General features: G+C 41.1%; 2 protein-coding genes across 3 annotated transcripts in view; one reads left to right on the top strand and one right to left on the bottom strand.

Moving 5' to 3' along the window:
• Positions 1 to 16,480, top strand: part of fkbp8 (FKBP prolyl isomerase 8) — an 80,223-nt gene that overhangs the window by 47,475 nt on the left and 16,268 nt on the right. The window contains exon 1 of one of the 2 annotated variants that reach the window (XM_083558185.1): positions 13,562 to 13,748. The exons of the other annotated variant lie outside the window; for it this stretch is intronic. Coding sequence (XP_083414311.1) covers positions 13,596 to 13,748 — 153 coding nt within the window. The 5' untranslated portion in view covers positions 13,562 to 13,595. Of the gene's footprint in view, positions 1 to 13,561; positions 13,749 to 16,480 lie in introns of those variants that run through there. 2 annotated transcript variants of the gene reach the window in all.
• Positions 5,035 to 16,480, bottom strand: part of rrp36 (ribosomal RNA processing 36) — a 101,626-nt gene continuing 90,180 nt past the window's right edge. The window contains exons 2-9 of the mRNA XM_083558197.1: positions 11,041 to 11,092; positions 9,238 to 9,635; positions 9,024 to 9,150; positions 8,873 to 8,939; positions 8,697 to 8,801; positions 8,541 to 8,615; positions 7,789 to 7,906; positions 5,035 to 5,596 (exon numbers count right to left, since the gene is read on the bottom strand). Of these exons, the coding sequence (XP_083414323.1) occupies positions 5,472 to 5,596; positions 7,789 to 7,906; positions 8,541 to 8,615; positions 8,697 to 8,801; positions 8,873 to 8,939; positions 9,024 to 9,150; positions 9,238 to 9,635; positions 11,041 to 11,063 (1,038 nt within the window). The 5' untranslated portion in view covers positions 11,064 to 11,092 and the 3' untranslated portion in view covers positions 5,035 to 5,471. The remainder of the gene's footprint in view (positions 5,597 to 7,788; positions 7,907 to 8,540; positions 8,616 to 8,696; positions 8,802 to 8,872; positions 8,940 to 9,023; positions 9,151 to 9,237; positions 9,636 to 11,040; positions 11,093 to 16,480) is intronic.

The raw sequence follows: 16,480 nt of genomic DNA, 5'->3' as shown, positions 1-16,480 counted from the left end.
CTCCTTCGTGGATCTTCCCACTTCGTCCAGGTCTGCCTCTGGATAGTGTTCTCTTCGATTGGAGGCCACTCTGTGCAGCTTGGGACGGTTTCTCATCAACGCCTTGGGTGGTTCCATGAAATTTCGTAAGAACAGGAGCTTTGAGGATGGATTGGACTGTAGTTAATGTCAACAGTCTGCTACATTGACTCAGGAATACTTTTCACTTCTGATCATCATCACTGTACCCTGCAACATTGTATATCTGCTATAAATGGACATGCAACCCAGATGAGGATGGGTTCCCTCTTAAATCTGGTTCCTCTCAAGGTTTCTTCCTTATGCCATCTCAGGGAGTTTTTCCTTGCCACAGTCGCCACCGGCTCCCTAATCAGGGACAAACTTACTTATAAAGAACATATTCACTTTTAATCACATTTTCTGTGTAAAGCAGCTTTGAGACTTTGTGTACATGCCGGGCTTGCCGGGTGGCGAGACAGGTAGTCAGCAGTCAGGTTCTGTTTCCCTGGACGATGTCTGATTCTGAAATTGTACGACTGCAAGGAGAGGTACCACCTGGTCACCAGAGCATTGTGGTCCTTCATGGTGTGGATCCAGGTTAATGCTCTGTGGTCTGTTTTCAGGGCGAATTCTCTTCCTAGCAGATAGTACTTCAGGCTCTCCAGGGCCCATTTGATTGCCAAGCATTCTTTTCAATGGTGGAGTACCGGTTTTACGTGGCAGCAGTTTCCGACTCAGGAAGGCGACTGGTCTCCGGTTGCCTTCCTCACCCTGGGTCAAGACTGCTCCAATGCCCACCGAAGATGCATCAACCTGGGCGGTGAACCGCTTTGTGAAGTCTGGACTGTGTAGGACAGGCTCTGCACACATTCTTTCCTTCAGTGTGACGAAGGCTGTCTCACAGTCGTCAGTCCACCGTATGGGTTCTTCACCGCCTTTCCCAGCAGGTTGGTCAGCGGTCCTGTGGTGGTGGAGGAATTTGGGATGAACCGCCGGTACCATCCCACCAGTCCTAAGAAGGACCTGACCTCCTTCTTAGTTGTAGGCCTCGGGCTGTTGCGAATGGCTTCCACCTTGTCCACTTGGGGCCTTAGCTCCCCGTCACCCAATCTGTAACCCAGGTAGTCTGCCTCAGCCTTGGCCCACACACATTTAGCCACGTTCAGTGTCAGGCCCGTCTCCTGGATCCTCCTCAGGGTCTGTTCGAGGTGGTTTGGGTGATCAGCCCAGGTCTCGCTATGGACCACCACATTGTCCAGATACGCGGCCGACCATTCTTCCCCGCCTTGCAGCACTTGGTCCATCAACTTTTGGAACGTTGCTGGTGCCCCGTGTAGACCGAAGGGAAGAACCGTGAACTGGAACTATCCTAGTGGGGTCCTGAACACTGTGTAAGGTCTGGACGTCTTTTCCAGAGGCACCTGCCAATATCCCTTACACAGGTCTAAGGTGGTCACGTACTTGGCTCCCCCGATCTTTTCCAGCAGATCATCAATGCGTGGCATCGGGTACGCGTCGAACTGGGACTGGGAGTTTAATCGACGGAAGTCAATGCAGATGCGGAGGGTGTTGTCCTTCTTCGGTACGATGACCACCGGACTACTCCATTCACTGCTTGACGGCTCGATTATTCCCATCTCCAGCATAGTCCTAACTTCTGCCTTCAGTGGTGCCACCAGCCTCTCAGGTACCCGATACGCTCTCTGTCGAGCTGGGGTTGTATTGGTCAGGCGGATCTTGTGGTGTTCCAGTTTGGTCCGTCCAGGCCTCTGACGAAACAACGCCGGGTATCGACCAAAGAGCGTTTGCAGCTCAGCCTGTTTGGGTGACTCCAGGTGTCCGAGGTCTACCTCTGCTGGCTGTGTCTGCCCGCTAGCCTTTGATCCGCCTCCTGATCTTCTTCCACCTTCTGAATGAGCAGTACCGGGTCTGCCTTTTCGCTGGGAGGCTCTTTCCACTCCTTCAGCAGGTTAATATGGTAAGTTTGCTTTGCCTTGCCTTTGTCAGGATGATAGATTTCGTACGACGTCTGCCCCATCCTCCGTACCACACTGTAGGGCCCCTGCCACTTCATAAGGAGCTTACTCGTGGACGTTGGCAGCAACAACAGTACTTTCTGTCCTGGTCGTAGCTCTCTGGAACGGGCTTGCTGGTCATACCACGTCTTCTGGTACTTTTGAGCCTTTTGGAGGTTCTCCGCTGCCAGCTTCCTGTAGTTTTCCAGACGATCCCTCATCTCTAGGATGTACTGGACTATGCCCTTTTCAGCCTTCTTTTCTGAACAAGGGTCCTCCCAGTTTCTCTGGAGGAGATCCAGAGGTCCTTGGACCTGCCAACCGTACAGGAGCTCAAAGGGTGAGAAGCCAGTCGAGGCTTGTGGCACCTCCCGGTAGGCAAATAGCAAGAAAGGTAGCCATTTGTCCCAGTCCCTTCCAGTTTCTGACACAAACTTCCGCAGCATGCTTTTGAGCGTTCCACCAGTCCATCTGTCTGCGGGTGGTATGGACTGGTCTTGATAGCGGTGATCCCCAGCTGTCGGTGTAAATGTTTCATCAGCTTTGAGGTGAGGTTAGTCCCTTGGTCCGTAAAGATCTCTTCTGGGATTCCCACCCGAGAAAACAGCTGAATGAGAGCATTTATTATCTTAGGGGTGGTGATGGAGCGGAGAGAAAATGCCTACCTAGTGGCGTAGTCACTGATGACGAGGATATACTGATATCCTGTACTGCTCTTTTCCAGTGGCCCTACTATGTCCATAGCGATGCGTTGGAATGGGACGGAGATTACGGGCAATGGTTGTAGAGGGGCCCTGTCTCGTCGTCACACAGCACTGGTCTGCTGACTGGTGGGGCATGTGGTGCAGTACTTTTGTACATCGGGGCGACAACATCTCGGCACCACCAACCTGGTTACATCCGAGGCTTGCATATAGAGGATATTGTTGTTAATGACGTACTGCTCCCCACACATGTCCGCTTGCTTGCCTTGCAACGCTTTCTCGAATAAAGGTTTTAACGACTCGTCTGCGCGCTGCAGCTCCACGATGTTTACCGGTACAGTCCATCCACACACATCCAGTCCTTCGGTTTTAATCTCTGGCACCAGGGTACCAAGTCCTTTCTCTAGCCGACGTTGGCGACGTGATTTTCTGGGCCCGAGTGACGACTGGACAGGCTAGCTGGATGTTGGATCTCGCTCGTTCTTCCGGTTTTCACAACAGCCACAGTGAGTAGGTATCTCTGCCCATTTATGGACACATTCACCTCGGTTTGGGGGTACTGTTTGACCTCTCCATGCACACATTGTAACTTTGTTGTGTGCCAACAAGTTACAACAAGTTTGGCAGCAGCTAGCCCAGTTCTCGGCTCCCGTTCCTTTACCCATATCCTGATCTCGTATGGCAGGACACTGAGAAACTGCTCCAGGATGACCATCTCACCAATCTCCTCCTTGGTGTGTAGTTCCGGTCGCACAAGTGCCTCAGCCGATTATACGTTTTTGAGGGTGTCTCTGCAACTGGGGTCGTAGTCGCACGAAATTGCTGACGATAGGTTTCTGGAGAAACGTTAAACTTCTCCAACAGCGCCTTCTTGAGCTCACTGTAGACCACTGCTTGGTCTTCATCCATCGCCAGGTAGGCCTCCAGTGCTTGCCCGGTTAACAGTGGAACCAGCTGGTAGCTCCATTTGTCCTCCGCCCACTTCCAGGTTCTGGCGAGCCACTCGAACCGATGCAGATAGTTCTCAATGTCTTCCCCTTGCTGGAAGCTTGGCAACTTGGGCTCGGTTCTGAGCATTGGCTGACTGGTGGGCGTCGGTGTGCTCGGGACCCTCAGTGCAGTAGTACTTCCCCGGGGAGCTGGTGTAGGAAGCTCCAGTTGTGGGCTTCCTGTTGGAGTGTGCGGAACCCTTGGGGACAGGCTAATCCTCCGGGGTGCTGGTGTGGGCAGCTCCATTCGTGGGCTCTCCAGGCCCAGTGATGAAGAAGCTGGTTGGATGGCTTGCTGCATGGTCTCCTGCAGAGTCTGCAGCGCTTGGAGGTAGCGTTGCTCTTGCTGCTCCTGTGCGTGCATGAACTGCCGGAACACCTCTGCCATCCCTTCTTCGAATGGTTTAATGGGCGGCCCTGCTCCAGTCCTGGATGCCGTACCCTTGGGTCGTACAGGAGGCAACCAATCCTCCTCTCTTTCTTCCTCAGTTGGATCCACTGTTCCCCAGGCTCCATCTTCATCAGTGGCTGCCTGGGTCTGGGAACGAAGCACCATCCTGGCCTTGCGTCCTTTTGGCACTGTCCTGCAAGTAGCCATCCCACTTCTGACACCAAATGTGGTAGAGCGGCCTTACGGGTTCGCATTCTACCCAAATGATGGCAATACTGAAAGATTTGCTGATTTAAACAAGAGAAGTACAAACTTCCAGGTCAGAATGGACACTGGGAAATTTGGGAATTGTCCTCCATTATGTGGATGAGGCCAATTTTTTTTTCTTGCAAAAGTACATCTTTCTCTATTTCTTTTCTCATTTACACACCCACAGTAGTAGGTGAACATTTGGAAGAGTCCCTGGTTGTGACTGGTGTCGAATTATCCACACGAAGACTAAACAAACAGTAAACGTATAAAAGTGCAATGGCGGTGCAGTGAATGAATAATCTCGCAGAAGCTAAATAAATGCATCATTGTCAGCAGGTGATTTTTCTCAGTCAGGGTCACAAACTATCTGGAGCGAATCCCTTAAACACTGTGGACAAAGTATCCACACACATCCATGCCTGTTTATTCAGCAAAGTCAATCCATGTAGTGGCATCGCAACCCTCTGTACCACCCATAATTCTCCATTCCAACATGGCCACTGGTAAGCGTTAGGTAAGGATAAGCAGTGCTGAGAAAAGTTTTATATATTATATATATATATATATATATATATATATCTCGCCCTTTATTTAGAACTCATTGGTGTTTTTAATCATGAATAACAATTTAATTCATTTAATCTAAAAAAATAAAAAAAAATAAAATACTAATAAACTCAATATAAAACTTCATTATGTTTAATTCACAAAGCATTAGATAGATATTAGAATCTACTTGTTACAGGAGTCCTGTGAATGACTACAACCAACAAAGAAACAAACAAATCAGCAAGATAAAGCAAAATAATGAACATTTTGACAATTGTGTGTATTGATGCTGTTTAAATGGCAGCTTCATTAGCCAATTAGGGAGCTGATGGCAAGGAAAAATTTTACTGTTTACTGTTGGGTCAAAGTATAGATATTTCCTTTATTATTCGTAAGCAAGAATGTATCTTACTGATCAACTGTTCTGTACAATAAAAAAAAATAAATCATCCTGTCATTATGAGAAGGTGTTTGAGAACAATATTATTCAGTCCAATCCATAAGTGTGCAGCATCATATGTTCAGCTGTCCAACAATTTGTATTTGAGAAGACCGATCTCCACGCTGGTGTTCAGGGTAGCTTCCGGCGGTCCTTCACGGCATTACGTTTCCTCTTCTTGCTCAAGAAATTCTCCAACTTCCCGCTCTTTTTCAGCTCGTTGTACTTCTCTGCTAACTGCAGTTTCTTCTGATCAGCTGAGGAAATGGGAAAATGGGCAAGAATTGAGATGCAAACATTTCTGTTCAAGTGCCTGAGATGGTCTGAGTATATTAGAAACTGTGGATTAATAGGATTTTCATGAACAACACTTTCTACACAGAATGACACAAAAACATCCAAGTTTTTCCACCCAAATGGGGTCTGTGTGTGGAAAAGCTTTTTTCTGAGAGAGCTCAGAGAGAAATGGGCAGACTGGTCGCCGACAGGAAGCCTGAAGGAACTTTAGTAATTGTTCTTTACATAGATACAACTTTGTCAGTCCTATTTTCTGAACCTGGTGTGTTCTTCTGCTTTTGTAGTCAATTCAATTAAAATTATTTATATACACTTAACAATGAACATTGTCCCAAAGCAGCATTACAGAGCTAAATTATAAATATAACTATATAAATTATTCCCTATGAATTTATCCCTAATGAGTGAACCAGAGGTGACAAAAAAACTACCCGAGCTGGTATGAGGAAGAAACCTCAAGGGAAAAAAAAAGATTCAAAAGGGAACTTGTCCCCATTGAGTGCCCCTGAATGTCCATTCATTACTGTTCCATCATCGCTGAGGTTATAACTGTTCACTGATTGAGACTTGAGGGTAAATCTGTTCATGGTGATTGCAGTTGGTATGGAAGTGTGTGAAGATCACTGTGTGCAGCTGGCGATGGTTCCACCTCAACAGTCTAAAGATCCAAAGTTACTGAGCAACTCAAAAACATTTTTTTTTTGAGGATGGATTTGGACTGAAATTAATATCAACAGTCTGCTACAATGGCTCAAGACCACAGGTTGCATTAACTGTTCTGCATGTAAGCCCCTATCACTGAACAGTACACCTCAACCGGGATGGAACTGTAATGAATGGACATTCAGTGTCACTTGGGTTCCCCCTTGAGTCTGGTTCCTCTCAAGGTTTCTTCCTCATTCCATCTCAGGGGTTTGTTCCTTGCAAAAGTTGCCACTGGCTCGTTCATTAGGGATCAACTTACAATTATAAGGAACAAACGTATGGGCACTAAATAGAGGTTGACCGATTAATCTGCATGGATAGTGGATCGCTGGAACTTATCTGCTTTCGTCAAATCAATGACACCACTTGCTTTTTTTTAATTTTAGACGCGAGATGGTGCAAGAAGGGCACTATATTATATAATTATAATTAAGTAATTCACATTTGTTTTATTCAGCACATTTTCATGATTCAATACTTTTGTTTTGTTTTGTTGTAAAACTCAGTACTTTATGTTTTTGATGTTCGTTTTTTTTTTTAGATCCAGTATCTAATTTAAAAACTATTGGTTGATTAGTCTGTTATTGGGAAAGTATGATCCAACCTAGCTATCGGTAAAATTCCCCAATTCTTTTATACGATCTCTGTAAAGCTGCTTTAAGACAGTGCCCACTGTTAAAAGTGTGTAACAAATAAGAATGAATTGAATGGAATGTGTGTAAATGATTCTCCCTGAACCACTCGGTCATATTTTGAGCCCAATGTATCCTATCCTATCCACGGTCCGGTTTATTGTCAGACAATATTTTCATGGACCGGCCTTTGAGGTGTGGCTATAAATACAACAAAATAAAATGATACGACCGGCATAAAAACTGGTATTTTCAAAATCTAATAATAAACGTGAATCCACTGTGTTGTTTTTGTTTGTTGTATTTTGTGTTAGCGGCCGGAGCAGCCCCTTTAAGAAGGTAGCGGATGGAGGTAAGACATGTGACCGAGGCATCATGACCTGCATCAGGAGTTAGTCATAGACAGATGTGGCGGAGAAAATCCGGTAATTTTACAAAATAAATCATCGTTCAGAATCAGATAATCAATAAAAATTAAATAATGTAAGTTATTTATTCTTTCTGTGCTGCCTAGTACCAATTGACCCACGGACCGGTGCCGGTCCTCAGCTCGGGGGTTTGGGACCACTGCTGTAACTGATTCGAAATATGCAAATGTTAATGATCTTAGAATATGCCTGTGCCATCAGAAAAAAAAAAGGAAAACAGATGAAAAACCTGTCCATTCAGTATATTCAGGTCATCAGCTGACCTCATTTTTTGGGGGGCAAAACTTCTGTTGCTGAAACTCCATCTGACCAACCTGAAGCAACCGCAGATTCAGCAGGTTCACAACAGCGAGCACTGAAGGAGAATTTACATTTACATGAACTTACATTTCTTGAGATAGAATGGTCTGTGGCCGCCTTCCACCAACGCTCTCTGCTTCCTCTTAAAGTGAAGCTCCTTCTCTCTCTGCTGCTCTTGTCGCTGATGGTTTCGTTTTTGGTTCTCCTGCACACATTTTGGACAAACCAGATGTTTAACAACCGAATGTAAAGTCAAGAGAAATAAATTATTCTACACAAGTAAAAGTACTGATAGTTAAATTATATTTTATTTAAGTACAAGTAAAGATTCCAGTCTAAAAATCTACTCAAGTAAAAGTAAAAAGTAATAGGGTGGGGTTGCCATTTATGCCGAAATTCAGAATTCAACTTTTGTTTCGACGGCATTTAGCTTTCAGAAGGGTCTGCATTACTGGCGTCTGTCTCCATCTTTCTTTCCTGCGAGTTTAGTGCGTTTATTCTCCACCTATCAATCAATCGGTGCGGTTTCCAGGGTGTGATCATTTCAGAATTGAAATCTGAATATTTTCCACTTTCATTATTTGTATTTATTCAATTATTATTACTTTTTTTTTTTTACTCAGTAGCGGATATGATTCAAAATGTGGTAAAGTACAAAACTTCAAACAAAACTTAAGTAAAATTACAAATTTTAAAAACTACTTTAAAAAGTCGAAGTTCACAAAAAAACTACTCAAATGCAGTAACTTAAGTAAAAAAAAAAAAAAAAAAAAAAAAGTTACCTTTAGTGCTCGTTTATACTACAATAACGCTTAATACTGTATTAAGTGTTAACTTGCCATTCTCTTCAGAAAAGACTTCAGTTCTTCTTTCTTCTCAGCCGATTTGACTTTCTTCAGCTTTTTCTTTACCATCTGAAAAACAAAGCGTTCAAGCAGGATAGCAAATATAGCGATAAGCAAATATCTGCAAGACCCTCGTCATTTTAAGCAAACCTCGGCTTCTCCGTGTCGGATTTCATCGATAAATTTGTACGTCTGGCTGAACACTTCGGGTCTAAAGTCCCCAGAAAGATCATCAAAACGAGGATCCCTCAGACTCTACAAAAATACAAAAGCCATGAAATAGAAATTGAGCCCATGTGAACGTACTGATGCGTAGCGAAACTTACGGGTTTCTTATGGAATCCTTCTTTTCTCAGTAAAGAAACTGGTCTCTTGGATGAAATCTCTTGAGGTCTACAATAGAAATCATGTTATAAGGAGATGGAGGAGGAATTGGAGGAAGTGTTTGATGATGCTGATGTATGAGGAGCTCAGTACCGGTCCTTGGACGCTCGTTTTAAAGGCTGTTTTTTCTGTTTTGCGTTGCAAAGAAGTTTATTGCAGGCCTTCCTTCCAAATTTGCTTTGTAACTTCAAAATCTCTTCAAATGACATTGTAGACAGATCTGTTTAATAAAAAGACAAATAAATAAATTATTACCAATACAACAGTTTTTTATAATCAGTGTGGCACCAGTGTGAAATCCCCTCACCTTGTTTGAACCCGGTCACGGTGTGTATCCTTGGGTCAGGGTCGTTTGGCTTTTCGTTATCTGAATCCTCTGACCCGGTCACGTCAGTCGTCTCGGCTTGGCCGTGCTCCTTTTCAAAATCGTTTGCTTCCTCGTCGCTTCCATCAGCCTCGTCTGCTTGGTTCGATTCCTCACCACTCGTTTCCTCAATGGCTTTCTCAGACATCTTGGATTTTTCCGCAAGGCCACTTTTATTGACCAAGGCAAAGTTTCTTTCCATCTCTAAAGCATCCTCATCCTCCATATCGTCAGTAAATGATGCTTTCCCATGTGCTTGATTAAGTCTTTTTGCTTGAACAGGACTTGCAAACTGAGGATTTTTTTTGAGAGACTTTTGTTTTTTCTTGGAGGCCATCGTTCTGAAAAGAAAAAAAAATTGCCAATCAAAATCAGAGTATGAATAAAGAGCTGCTGGGATGTAGGACAATGTCCCTCTGGTGCTTTTCGGTTTGGAGATCCTACTAGAGTTTTACTGAAGAAATCCAAGGCTTTATTTAGAGTGCTGTGAAAAAGTATTTTGATTATTTGTCACACTTAGCTCACACTTTAGATCATCACATTTTTTATATTTTATATTACCATATAATGCAAGACCCTACAGCGCATAGTGAGAACAGCTGATGGGGGTCTCCCTGCCCTCTATCCAGGACATCTGCCGTTGTGAAGGATTCCCCTCAACTTTTGTCTCATCAATCTACAGAATATTTGCTCAAAAATCTTTGGGAAAATCTACATGTTTCTTATTGTGGAATCATGAGCACTGACCTTACTGAGCAACTGAGACCGGCAGTTCTTTAGATGTTGTTCTGGGTTATTTTATGAGCTCCTAAATGAGTCGTTATGGTTCTTTTGGGTTAATTTTGGTAGGCCGGACACTTCATGTCGCCCTTTCAGCCATATGCCATATATGAGAAGTGGAAAAAAAAATACCATTAAAAGATCTTTGTTTCTATTTAAACGTTTAACAAAACATCTTTGCTTCATTTTTAAGCCGACTAAATGAGCCGTTTTACTAAAACAGAGAAAGAAAACAAATTAAATATACTACAAAATTACTAAGTTTATTACTATGTTATAAATATGTAATGTTTTATACTCAGGATGTGTCAATTCTCAAACCAGAGCGGCCCGAACCTTTTTGTACAAAGAGTCAAAAATCAAACTCGACTTAAATTAATGTTACGTTATACGAAAAGTTATATTAAAATTAAAGATGCCATGTTTTCTCTAAATTGTGATTTAATAATATTGAAAACTAACTAACTAATGCAGATTCATATATAAAGTTTTAGTTTCGAGACATTTACAGCACAATGATAAAAATTTTAAATAAACCATTCTACTGTAAAATAAGGATTTATGTTAAAATGTTAATAATGAGTGATGTTCTGGGTTACTGATCAGAAGGTTAGAGGTTCACTAAGCAGGACCCCTGACCCTCTCTAACCATCTGGGAGAAAGAATTCAACTGTGCTGTAATGTATAATGTGACAAATAAAGGCTCTTGTCTTTTATTATTGAACATCTCTGGTTTAAATAATTGGAGTGGAACAGTTTAGTTCATATCTTTAGAAAATTAAATATTACATTTAAAAAACACACGCACACGCACGCGCACACACACACACACAGGCCAAGATCAGTCCTCAACATGTCCTGTATAGACCATAATCACTTCTATACACACGATACCAGACCTTCATTCATATGTCATATATGACAAATGTAAATAATTAGAGAAGGTTACAGAAGAAAAAAACTTACACTGTAATGTTGTTTATAATCATCAACACAAACAGAAAACCGGAACCATGCTTTTTTTTTAAGCGAGGAACAAACACTTCCGGGTAACGAAGCTCCGCACATGAACGGAAAGGAAGACGCTTATTAATATTCAAGAGAAGCGCTGCCTGATTGGTCAGGTTTATGCGGCACTTCCACCAGGGCAAACCCTCATCACCATGGCAACTGCTATCACCAGAAGCGATATTAGGGAGAAGCATGGCGGCTCCAGGGTTGTGTGTTATAATAAAATAATAATAATAAAAAATGTCTTTCTTTCTTTTTTCCTTTCTTCTTTCTAATAAAAAAATTATTCATTCAATTATAAAATTATTTTTCCCCAAAATTATTTATTATATTTTATTGAACCAATGTACTTGATATATATATATTCTTTATAAATATATACTTTCATTCATTCATTCATTCATTTTCTCCCGCTTATCCGTAATTCGGGTCGCGGGGGCAGCAGTCTAAGTAGGCCCCCGCCTTCGACTGCTGCCCAATCCTCACAGCACCGACCCTTACGGTCCCTCCTGCAGGTGGTGAGCCCACTGGAAGGCGGCCCAACGTCACGGACCTTGATATTTCCCTCGTAAGGGAAAATATATACTTTTATAATATATATTTATATAAAAACGTTATGTAATATGAAAATTATGAGATTATAGGCAAATAAAACAAATAGTGGTCATAAATAACCCAGAAAAAATAAATGGTTTCATTTTTATTATTTATTTATTTTTTTTTACATTTTTTCCAAAATAATATTTATATTTAATTAGTTGTTAATTATTAGACCTTATCCCATTGTTCACTTCTACCTCATTGTACCACACACACACACACACACACACACACACACACACACACACACACACACACACACACACACACACACACACACACACACACATTTAGTGTAGGAGAGTTGAGGTTAGAGTTTGCACTTTAAATGTTGGTACTATGACTGGTAAAAGGGAGAGAGTTCGCTGATTTGAGGGAGAGGAGAGGAGAAAGGTAGATATGTTGTGTGTTTAGGAGACCAAGTGGAATGGCAGTAAGGCCAGGGATATTAGAGGGGGTTTAAACTTTTCTATCATGGTGTGGATGGAAAGAGAAATGGTGTAGGGGTGATCCTGAAGGAAGAGTACAGTAAGAGTGTAGTGGAGGTGAAGAGAGTTTCTGATAGGGTGATGAACGTGTAGCTGGAAGTTGAAGGAGTGATGATAAATGTCATCAGTGCTTATGCTCCACAAGTGGGCTGTGAGATGGAGGAGACGGAAAAATTCTGGAGTGATTTGATGAAGTGGTGGAGAGTGAACAGTACCTAGAAAAGAAAAATTAGTGATTGGGGCAGACTTTAATGTGCATGTAGGTGAAGGGAACAGAGGTGAGGAGGAGGTTATGGGTAGGTATGGCTTTAAGCAGAGGACTGTGGAAGGGCAGATGGTGGTAGATTTTGCTAGAAGGATGGAAATGGCAGTGGTGAATACTGGACGTTTTGGAGACAAGGTGAGGAAGAAGAGATTGAGATGGTTTGGACATGTGCAGAGGAGGTACATGGGGTATATCGGTAGAAGAATGCTGAGGATGAAGCTGCCTGGAAAGAGGAAAAAAGGAAGACCAAGTAGGAGATTTTGGATGTGGTGAGGGTGTAGTTGCACACATGCAGGTAGTTGGTTTGAAAGAGGCAGATGTAGAGCAGATGATGGTATGGAGACTGATTAGCCGCTGTTGAGACCTAATAGGAGAAGCCAAAAGAAGAAGAAGACTACATAACTACCTCTATGATATTTAAGACATTTTGTAGATGAAATCATTTTGACATATATCTTGGAGTAAATCTGGGTTTGGGCAGATTTTTTTTCAATCGATACCATTAGTGTTTTACTAATTACTAATCTAATCTAATTTACTAATCAGTAGCTGGTGTGTAAAGGGTCTGGATGTTTGATTAAAATGTTCAGAACTTGAATTTAGAAATAGGTTTTTATGACTGTCCAACATGTAAATAGAAATAGGATATAAAAAAGATATACAAATTTAAATATATAATGTATAAAAGTCTTCTTCTGCTTTCGGCTGCTCCCATTTGGGGTCTCCACAGCAGATCATCTATCTCCAATATAATGTATATAAGTATTAAAATATTATATATATTATATAAGTATAATATAAGTATTATAAATATTATTATTATAATTTTAGTTTTATAATATATTAATATATATTTATATATATATATTAATATATTAATATATAAATTTTTATAATATATTATAATATTAGTATTATAAGTATAAGTATTATAAATATTATATAAGTATTAAATTTTATATAAGTATTAAAAAGTATTATAAAGTATTAAATATGAGTATAAAAATATATTATACTATACAATATATATACAAAAATAAAAAAGGATATGGATAGACAGTAGTTCAGATTTAAAGTGCGCATGCGCGGTCTCTGTCAGGCCGAGAGACGCGAGTCTCGTTCACGCGCAAGCGCAATAGCAGGCCGAGAAGCTGCGCATGCGCATTATCGCGCCCGAGTGCGCGGCGTCTCTGAAGGGCTGCAGGGAGAAATCGTGTTTGTTTGTTTATCCATTTATTTGTTTGTTGTTGCTTTTGGTGTCAGGTAAATCCCGGTTCTTGTTGGGATCAGAGAGCGTGTCTTGGACTGAGGTGAGTCATTGTTTTCTTTGATTTATTGCAGGTTGTAAAAATGGCTATGAGTAAAAGTTCGCCATCTAGCTGGAGCGGTAAGCTAACTGCAAAGTTTGCAGAAAGTTCCAGAAAGATTCGTTTATTCAACCTGAAGTTCATTTGTGTAGCAGCTGTGAGTGTGTTACAGGACACACACGAGGAGTTTATTGTACAAAAAACTCAATAACTGATTGCACATGGCTGATTTGTGTGTATGGTTTGGGTTGTCAGAATGAAGCTAACGCTTTGAGGACACTGGGGTTTACGTGTGTGTGTGCGCGCGCGTGTGTGCGTGCGTGTGTGAGTGATAGCTGGCTGGCTGGCTGGATAGATGGATATGTTGAATGGTTGGTTGATCGATGGATGGATGGATAAATATAATAGAGGATGGATGAGAGGGATATGGATGGATAGCAGTTATGGATGAAAATGATGGACAGATGGATAAATGGATGGATGGGTGGATAGATAGATAGACTGGTAAATAGAGGACTTTGTTTATCCTAAAAGGAAATTGCAATGTTACACTCAGGCAGGTCACAGACACAACAAGAATATAGAAGAATATCGAGGCTAGTTTATTTTACATTCTAACTGCAAATGTAAGTTTAATTCAATGTTTTTTTCATACAAAATAGCAAAAGAAATTACACATGAAATATCCCCTCCCCCCCCCCAAAGATATATATTTTATTGAATCGTTTAAATCCCTGCTTTTTTGTTTACTTCAGTTTAATGAAACCAGATGAGAAAAGACGAAATACAAATTTACGTTCTGTATCACTTTATACTGTTTTATATTTATATTATACAGGTTATGTAATATAATAAAACCAATAGATGAGCTCGCTCACTGTAAACATCCCTCCATGTCTCTGCTTTTACATCTCACAATTCACACAAATCTCCTTTCACTGCAGCCGCAGCTGCACCGCCTGCATACATCATCGCTAACAGTAACATCAATATTAATAGTTCTTTATGATTTTCCTGACCACGGAATACACAGGGATTTGGCCACAGGGTTTTTCTGGGGTTTGGAAATGAAGGCAAATTGTGTGTTTTTGTGCAGATTCTATGGAAAATAAAATATACAAGTATAAATGGTTCATAAAGAAGCTTAATAACAGTTTTGACTTGTTATGGCTGAGTTTTCCTTATGATGCCCAGCTTTATTTGTTCTTGTAAGTGTATCTGCCACTATATCAAGTTCTTCTCCTTTGTCAGCCAGTGTGGAATAAATACACATTAAATCCACACAGTTTGCTACAGTTGCGGTATGCGAGCTCTGACTAGCGCTCTCTCTAACCATCCAATCAAAGGACGTGAAAACGTTTACATTATTGTTCGCCTGCTAGATGGCCCCAGAGACTTCAATTTGAAATCTGCCTCACTGTCATATATTTGAAGCTGTATTTTCCAAACTGTTGTTTCTGAAGGCCTCAAGGCAGATTTCTTTGACCCTGGCAGCACGTGATGGCTGAAATATAATTGGATTGAAACTCAAACAGAAATATTTACTACTGGAAGCTGCACAACCAAGAGAAAAGCTATGAAATAACGATTGCCAAGGAAAAAACATATTAAAACATGAGTTGGTGATTCTGTGTTTGGTCAGTGTCAAATTGTTTTGGTCAGCAGAAAAGGACTTTGGCCCATTGAGCTCTTAACCCTCTGCCTCTTAGTTTATATAAATCGCTTACAGTTACAAGGGTCTACCAAATATTGTAAATGTACAATTATTATTTTAATTATTATAAGACAGCAGAGAACGATGCACACCAACTCAGTGACATTACTATTACCACATTAACATCTTCCATCTAAAGAAACTTCATCCCTCTGACTGCACGCTACATCAGTACACACTCCTGTTTATCCTCTGAAGTTCTTCAATATCCCTGTTAACAATAAATAGAAATCTCTTTACGGGTGCTCATTTGGGTGTCAGTACGTTCTCAAAACTTAAACATCAACATTTTTTTTTTTTAGTTGGTTTTATTCACACATTCATTCATTTTCTTGTTTAGTATTCCCTCAGGTTAAGTTTAGGTTCATCTAAACTGCCTACTTTGATTATCTAAAGATGTTTCTAGAACTTGAGTAGAGTCCACTTGAGGCAAAATACAAGCTGACTGGACATTTACATAGAAACCCTCCAGTGCATGTCAGAGTAAAAACAAAGCCATGAAATCCAACCTACAACTGTATCGAGACACTACTGGAGGAAGGGATACATTATTTTCTACAGCTTTGAAAGTTCCCATGAGCACAGTGGGATTATTACATCAGTGTGAAATTGAAGGATGGCTTTAGCAGAGTGGCTAGGCTAAATCCATTCTTGAGGAAAAAAACATATGGGAATTTCCTGAAGGACTATATAAGATGGAGGAAGTTAGAAAAAAGAGACAGAAAGAGCATGTAAATGTATAATGTAATGCAAATGTTCTTTACAGCACAGTGAATTTCTCAGCACATACCAGTGATGTTAGGAAGCTGAGGTCTGAGCCGCAGGGTCAGTCATCAGTGGGAAGTAAAGTATTCGTACTTAAGTCGATTTTTCTGGTATCTTTACTTCACTATTTATTTTTCAGACAACTTTTAACTTTCACTCTACAATTTCACACAAATATCTGTACTTTCTACTTCTTACATTTTCAAACCAGACTCGTTACTTTACTTTTAATCTATTTGGTGACGGAATCAATATT

The sequence above is a fragment of the Silurus aristotelis genome (genome assembly GCF_946808225.1).
Source record: "Silurus aristotelis genome assembly, chromosome: 13".
NCBI classification, from domain to species: Eukaryota; Metazoa; Chordata; class Actinopteri; order Siluriformes; family Siluridae; genus Silurus; species Silurus aristotelis.
The sequence above is the reverse complement of the archived record's forward strand: the minus strand, read 5'-3'. Positions and strand labels throughout refer to the sequence as shown.